Here is a 7,928-nt window from a genome sequence, read left to right as displayed (position 1 = left end):
CTGGCGCTGCCCCCTGGCTCTTCACTCCCCTCTTGCATCTGTCGGACTCCCTGGCTCCGTCTCCACTCCTCCATCCTCTTTCCTCCCGGGCCATGGGGCTCAGCACTCGGGTCCCCTCGCCCTCTGGCCCTGGCGGCTCAACGGGCTTCGACCCTCCTTACCCCCGCTGGGCCTCCAGCTCTCTCCGGCTCCTCTCGTGCTCCTCGGTCTCGGCGGCCTTGGTGAAGGAGTGAGGGACGGGACGAGAAGTGGACATTTCCAGGTGGGAGCCCCAATCACTGTGAGAGCCCTGGTGGTGCCTTCTGGGTCGCGGGTGGACGGTGTTATCAGCCCTCCCCAAGCCAGCTGCCTTCAGCGGCAGTATATTGATGACGTGTGGTGGAGCGCTCCACCAAATCGCTGATGCGAGGCAGAAGGGGGATTGGGGTTGGCGCCCTGGAGTCGCTCACGGAACATTTATGATGGTTCATTCTGCATTGTAAAAGCTGAGAATCTCCACCTTTACAGTCACATTTTTTCACTCCATAAAAGAGTAAATTCATAGCCGCTTGCTAATGCCATAACTCGCCTGCTGAAGGCTCATCTATCACTTTTTTCTTCTTCAATTAGCTTTAATAACGTGTATGTCAGCCATAGTTGTTGGCTTGGTTCTACTGATGATTTGGACCATCAAGAGAAAAACAGCAGCACCAGGTAAATACTAAAATAATCTCTTAAATTATTAAAACATAGCAGGGTTGAGTTTCTTCTCTGGCACTCGTTTCAATCCACTGCAATTGACTGAATTTTAAAGAAAGCCAGTATTCTGGAGGTGAAAAAGGATACAATATCATCCCATGTGAACAGCCAAATGTGAGTTTTCCAACTTAGTGATGAACACATTCATCACATTTTTGTCGAATGGAATCAAGCTGTGATGTTTTTTAACAACATTGCAATTTAGAACGTGTAATCAAAACGAAGTAATCTTGCAAGTAATCTGCTTTCATTCAAAGTCACAATCAGGTGCATAGTTAAGTAACCACTTCAAACAATGTGTAAATTATGCAAAGATTCAGCAAATTATGGAGAAAACAAACAAACAAGCAGCTGCCAAAAGCAACAAATGTGGCAGCGTTCATACATTACATTTAATCAGTGAATAGATATCGCAACTAAAATGAACCGACTTACGCAAAGGAACAAGGCAGCTGTTCTGGCTTTTATTTTTTTTCAATGCTAGATAAAACAGAGATTATATTTTGGGACAGAAGCCTGTTCAGAGGTGACAGTTGGGTTAAAAACAGGAATGCCAAAAATCAAGCAAAGTAGCAATAGCCATGAAATAAAATTATTTTAAATGAGCAGATTCAGAATAATATCCATCTGTTTTCAATAACCAAGAAATAAATCAATTCCTACATAAAACGCCCCAGGTCCAATGATGGGAGCGAGGGTAAAGACATTGTTGATAGTACTGAGGTGTGCATGCTTGTGTGTGTATGTTGTGTGCGTGCATGTGCATGTGTGCTTGTGCATGTGAGTGTGCACATGCTGAGTGTGTGTGTGTGTGTGTGTGTGTGTGTATGTGCATGTGCATATTTTTAAATATAATGACAACTTTCTTCTAATCTAGGCGTAGCGGTTAGCGCAACGCCTTTACAGCGCCAGCGATCGGGACCGGGGTTAAAATCCTGCGCTGTCGGTAAGGAGACATACGTTCTCCCCATGTCTACGTGAGTTTTCCCCGGGGATGTAGATTAATGGGGTGTAAATTGATTGGCATGGACTCATGGGCCGAAATGGCCTGTTACTGTGCTGTATGTCTAAATTTAATTTTAAAAAAAAATCTTTAAGCATTGTAGGGAGATGGGAGTCACTCTGTCTGGACCAGTGTCTGAGAAAAGCCAGATGGGAGTCACACTGTCTGGACCAGTTTCTGAGAAAATCCAGATGGGAGTCACACTGTCTGGACCAATGTCTGAGAAAAGTCAGATGGGAGTCACACTGTCTGGACCAGTGTCTGAGAAAATCCAGATGGGAGTCACACTGTCTGGACCAGTGTCTGAGAAAAGCCAGATGGGAGTCACACTGTCTGGACCAGTGTCTGAGAAAATCCAGATGGGAGTCACACTGTCTGGACCAGTGTCTGAGAAAATCCAGATGGGAGTCACTCTGTCTGAGCTCAACGGTGTCATACGAGTTCCTGCAGAACCCCTGCCTTTTGTGCGGTTTATCACTTCCTAATAAAACAATAGGTAGAAGTGTCCAGCACCTCTACATCTACATCCGTGAATTAGAATGAGTATTGGAGGTTATTCTAATCATATTGGACTTGACAGCCAAGCTGATCTTGTTTATGACTGATACCTAGATTTTAATATTCCAGCAAGGATCATTAATAGCACCCAACTGATAAATCTACCTGTTCAACGTTCAGGTAAGTATTTTTCAACAGATTGAAATTTTTTGTTGGGATTTCCAATGACTGTGTTTCAGCTCAGATGTAGATCTCATTTCAGAGACAATGGCCAGTCCACTGCAGTCTCCACATAGGGCAGAGAACAATAAGAGGCAGCAGATCCACAAATTGGAGGAACAAAACCTTATCTTCTGTCCAGCCACTCTCCAACCAGACTGAATTAACATCAACTTCTCCAGTTTCCATTAACTCCCTCCACCAAGTCTCTCACTTTCTCCAGATCTCTACCCCTTCTTTCTCCTATCAGAGAGTTATCCTCTCCCCGATCACCTCAGCTTTTTTCTCTTCTACCCTTTCACATGTGTCTCCCTCTTACCTGTTGGCCTGTCCTCCTCTATCTGCCGCTTCCTCTCTCCCTCCCACACCTTTTTAGTCAGGCACCTGCCTATACTATGCTCATACCTTGTCCATGCCCAGGCCCTTTTACTTCCCATGGATCCACTCTTGGAAAGCCTGCTGTAATGAGTAGTAAGTGCTCAGTTGAAAAACGCAACAGGGTTTCCAGGATGTTTCTTGAATTCTCTTTTTTGAAGCGAGGTGCTGGGAATTGCAATGCAAAGTGTGTGCCATCTTGAATACAGACATCTATTTCAGTTGTGTAAAATGAGAGCCATGTTCTCAGCTTCCATGACTAGAACACTTGTTAGTCTAAGATACTTTCCCGATGGAATCTCCGGTAATGAAGTCTTAGAAATCTGTTGCATGGCCTTTACAATTGCAGAACTTATTGGGCAGTTGTGAGCATTATATTTGCTAGTTATTTGGCATTTAGACCAACACAAGAATTATAAACCTGTTTCTCTTTTTTTCATTTTAACAGGGAGAAAAGAGCACCGAGTAGTTAAAGACACAATTTATCAGAATATATACTTGAAAAGATCCCAACATTCTGCTTAGATCTAAGCTCCTGGAGAGTTTAAAGTCATTAAATGTGAATCAATTTTGCAATACACAAGTGCTGGAGAAACTTAGCGGGTGATGAAGCATCTTCAGGAATCAAAGGGTAACCCACGATTGGGGCCTGAGTATTTGTAAACATGGACAAATAAGAGGAGAGCAAGTCAAGTCAATGATGTTTCATCAAGACTGTTGAGCTCTCTACTAATGACCTGAGTAGGTGAAACATTTTTGGTCTATTCCAGATTTCCAGCATCTACAGTTTTTTTCACTTTTTGATTTAGATTTTGTATTTGGATTTAGCATTCAGTATCATATTATGATTCAGGGGCATAGAATCTCCTCAAAATAAGGAGATAATTCAAGTAAAATGGCTCATATAGAGAATCATCATTTACACCCTGCCAAATATCTGGGTTCTAACAGGAGTTATTGTGAGAGTTAAAACACGGCATTAAGACTTGTTCAATCTGCCATCAACACCAGGATGACATGAGTTCATCCATACACAGTCTCTCCTCTTTCTGTCCCAAATTCATCTCATGTTAGTGCAGGTGGAAGCATTCTGTGATCTGCCAACTAATTAACTAATTCTAAATTAGATAGTTAATTCTAAATTAACTGAGACTTCTGCAACAAATTAGCCTGCAAACTCAGTCAACTTTATTTCTGTTTCATTGGAAGCAAGGCAGGCTGCCTCAATTATACATTTATACCTTTTGCCTGGTAGGGAAATTAAGGGTTATTGGGAATGGCTGGTAAGTGAAGCTGAGTCCATGACCAGTGCAGACGTTGACTGGTGGAGCAGGCTCAATGGGCCAGATACTGACATCTGATTCTATTTCTCATTGTCCTTACATTCGGGCTGTGGACAGTTCTGAGAAGCCTAAGTAGAACCATTAAAAAAAAATGACAGCACAGAAAACCAGCCCTTTCAGCCTGCTAATCTGTGCTGATCTATTTTTTCTGCTTTGTCTCACTGACCTGCACTTAGCCCATAGGCCTCCATACCTCTCCCATCCATCTAAAAACATAGAACAATTACAATACGGAAACAGGCCATCCCGGCCTCTCTCTTAAATGGCAAAATTGACCCTGCCGCAACCACCTCTTCCGGAAGGTCACAGGTGCAGCACAAGAGACTTATCAGTAAGTTACAGGAAAGTGGAGTCTGGGCAAGTATATTGGCCTGGATTGAAAATTGGTTGTCTGACAGGAGATAGAGAGTCGGGATAAATGGGAGTTTTTCAGGTTGGCAGAGAGTGGTAAGTGGGGTGCCGCAGGGGTTGGTGCTAGGCCCACAATTGTTCATCATTTACATTGATGACTTGGAGGAGGGGACAAAATGTGGTGTAGCCAAGTTTGCGGATGACACCAAATTGAGTGGAAGAGCAAATTGTAATGAGGATGTGGAGAGTCTGCAGAGGGATATAGTTAAGCTGGATGAGTGGGCAAAGGTCTGGCAGATGGAGTACAATATTAGTAAGTGTGAGGTTATCCACTTTGGCAAGAAAAATAAAAGAACTGATTATTATTTAAAGGGTGAAAAACTACAGCATGCTGTTGTGCAGAGGGACTTGGGAGTGCTTGTGCATGAATCGCAAAAAGTTAGGTTGCAGGTGCAGCAGGTTATTAAGAAGGCAAATGGAATGTTGGCCTTCATCGCTAGAGAAATTGAATTCAGGAGTAGGGAGGTAATGTTGCAACTGTATAAGGTACTGGTGAGACCGCACCTGGAGTACTGTGTCCAGTTCTGGTCTCCATATTTGAGGAAGGATATACTGGCTTTGGAGACGGTCCAGAGGAGGTTTACTAGGTTGATCCCTGGGATGAAGGGGTTGACTTATGATGAAAGATTAAATTGTCAAGGATTGTATTCGCTCAAGTTCAGATCTTATAGAAACATATAGGATTATGAAGGGTATGGGTAGGATAGATGTAGGATGGTTTTTTGAGCTGGCTGGGGAAACTAAAATGAGAGGACATAGTCTCAAGATTCGGGGGAGTAGATTTAGGACAGAGATGAGGAAAAATAGTTTTTCCCAGAGAGTAGTGAATGTTTGGAATTCTCTAACCAGGGAAGCGGTTGAGGCTGCTTCATTAAACATATTTAAAATTCGGTTAGATAAATGTTTACATGATAGAGGAATTAGGGGATATGGGGAGAAGGCAAGTAGGTGGAGTTAGGTCATAAATTAGATCAGCCATGATTATACTGAATGGCGGAGCAGGCTTGATGGGCCATTTTTGGCCTACTCCTGTTCCTATTTCCTATGTTCCTTTGTTCCTACCCTCTCTACCTTATTTATATCCTTCATATAATTTGGGGACCAGAACTGCATACATATTCAAATTTTTGTTAAGTGTGAAAATTGAGCCTGCATTCACCGCTTCATCTGGCAGCACATTCTCACCACTCTCTGTGTGAAGAGTTCCCCCTAATGTTCCCCTAAACTTTTCCCCTTTAACCTATGTCCTCTGGGTTGTATCTCACCTACCATCAGTGGAAAAACCCTATCTATATTTACTCTGTCTACCCCCCTCATAATTTTAAATCCTTCTATCAAATCTCCCCTCATTCTTCTACTCTCCAGGGAATAAAGTCCCAACCTGTTTAACCTTTCCCTGTAGCTCAGTTCCTGAAGTCTGAGCAACATCCCAATAAATCTTCTCTGCACTCTGATTTCTTTCCTGTCGTTGGATGACTGAAACTACACACAATCCTCCAAATTTGACGCAACCCCGGGAAAATCTATGTTTGAAAGGCAAAGTAACCCTGCTCAGAGGAAGATGATCAGGCAGCATTTTCTGTGGTCCTGGCATCACTCAGGTCTTAAGGATGCAGGTACAGAGTGTGAACCTGCACTGCCACCCTAAATCAGCTCACTTATCCCCGGGGTACATTCAACCCCTGGGGAGCACATTAATTTGCTGTCACTCAAACTTGAACTTCTGTTGAACTTCTGTGGCCATCTTTATTCAGCTCTGCTCTGCTCTGAACCTGCTATAATGATCAGGTGAGGCTGTTTGTCTTCACTGGAAGGGCAGACAGAAGACTACTCTGTACTAGCTGAGCTATCTGGATAAGTTCGGCAAAGTCCTCCAATGCTGAAAAATCCATTGAATGTTTCATGAGTGTCTAAAGTTTGCTATATTCTGCACACTGATCGAAAAAAAGGAAGACTAATTTCCACCAGAGAGAAGGGGAAAAGCCAGGCATGCTGATAATGCTATTATTCACTGATTTCAATAAATCCTTTTCATTCATCAATAAAAATTATTGAGAAAATCAATATTTTGGCCTTGCTTTGTCATGTTATGTCAGGAGAATGAAGAGGCAAGCCAGGCAAGTACAGTCCCAGAGCCATTTTACACTCCTCGTATGATGACCTTTCAAGGGATCATTTTCATGAACCCCCTCCAATACTCGTATATCCTTCCTTAGTTTAGAAGCCCAAAATGGTCTTTGTAAAGCCTCAATATCACAACACTCTTTTTGCATGCTCCCTTGCAAAATGAATGTTAATATTGTTTTTTCCCTCCTTACCATTGACTCTATTGGCGAGGTAACATTTGAGAACCTTGTGTGAGGTATCACAAATCCTACTGCGTCTCTGTTATCTAAATCCGTTGCCATTTTAGAAAACACACTTTTACTCCTGCCACCAAGTGCATGATCATACACTTCTCAACACGGTCACTTTCTTGCCCAATCACCCAACCACCATACCTCTCCCATCCATCTATAACCATATAACAATCAAAGTCCTTCTGCAGACTCAGTGCTTCCTCAACACCGATCTTTGTATCATACTGTGGTGCAACAAGCAGACACAAGACACAGAACAGACTGTGCTATGGGCTTTAATCCACTTAAACTCTGTTGTACACCAGTAGTAGTCTCAATGGCTCCACGTGCGACTGGCCTGGCTCATGTCTATATACAGGTCCGTGATTGACAGGTGGGGTCAGCCTCCCAGGTGGTCTTCCTGCAGGTTGCCCCCTGCAGTAGGCTTGTGAGCACGTGGCCCAGTGCTGTGGTTGTATCACCACACATATGCCAACAGTCAGAAAGCCCATAGATCCTTCAAGGGTGCCACGCACGTTGATAAGGTAGTTAGAAAGGAGTACGGTGTGTTGGCATTCATTACTCAGGGGACTGAATTCAAGTGCAGTGAGGTAACGAGACATCTCTACAAAAGTTCTGGATTATTGTGCTTCTGATGGCTTCATTATGGAAAGGATGTAAATATTTTGGAGAGGGTGCAGAGGAAATTTACTAGGATTGGAGGACATGTCATTTGAGGCAAGGTTAACAGACCTTAGCTTTTTACTCAGGAGTGATGAAGGATGAAGCATGACAGGTGGCTTTTAATAGGCCTACGAGGAGCGAGACAGGATGGGCAGCCTGCACCCTTTTGGTGGTGATAAAGGAGGACATCAGTTTAAGGTGAGTGGGGAGACATCAGAGGTAATTATTTTACTCAAAAAGCAGTGGTGGTGGAGGCTGTTACAATGACAACAGAGAAGCAAGTGGATGTAAGAGGAATAAAGGATTATGGGTGTGAGG

General features: G+C 43.3%; 1 protein-coding gene across 4 annotated transcripts in view; it reads left to right on the top strand.

Moving 5' to 3' along the window:
* The window catches only part of LOC138738969 (cell surface glycoprotein CD200 receptor 1-like), a 75,374-nt gene extending 68,500 nt beyond the window's left edge, over nt 1-6,874 (top strand). For 2 of the 4 annotated variants that reach the window (XM_069890236.1, XM_069890233.1), the window contains 4 exons: nt 610-693; nt 1,616-1,684; nt 2,369-2,419; nt 3,282-6,874. In XM_069890236.1, coding sequence (XP_069746337.1) covers nt 610-693; nt 1,616-1,684; nt 2,369-2,419; nt 3,282-3,358 — 281 coding nt within the window. In that variant the 3' untranslated portion in view covers nt 3,359-6,874. The remainder of the gene's footprint in view (nt 1-609; nt 694-1,615; nt 1,685-2,368; nt 2,420-3,281) is intronic. The other 2 variants (XM_069890234.1, XM_069890235.1) reach the window with 2 other exon arrangements.
* Nucleotides 6,875-7,928: the final 1,054 nt, after the last annotated feature.

The sequence above is a fragment of the Narcine bancroftii genome, chromosome 7 (assembly GCF_036971445.1).
Source record: "Narcine bancroftii isolate sNarBan1 chromosome 7, sNarBan1.hap1, whole genome shotgun sequence".
NCBI classification, from domain to species: domain Eukaryota; kingdom Metazoa; phylum Chordata; class Chondrichthyes; order Torpediniformes; family Narcinidae; genus Narcine; species Narcine bancroftii.
This window is presented reverse-complemented; position numbering and strand designations above follow the sequence as displayed.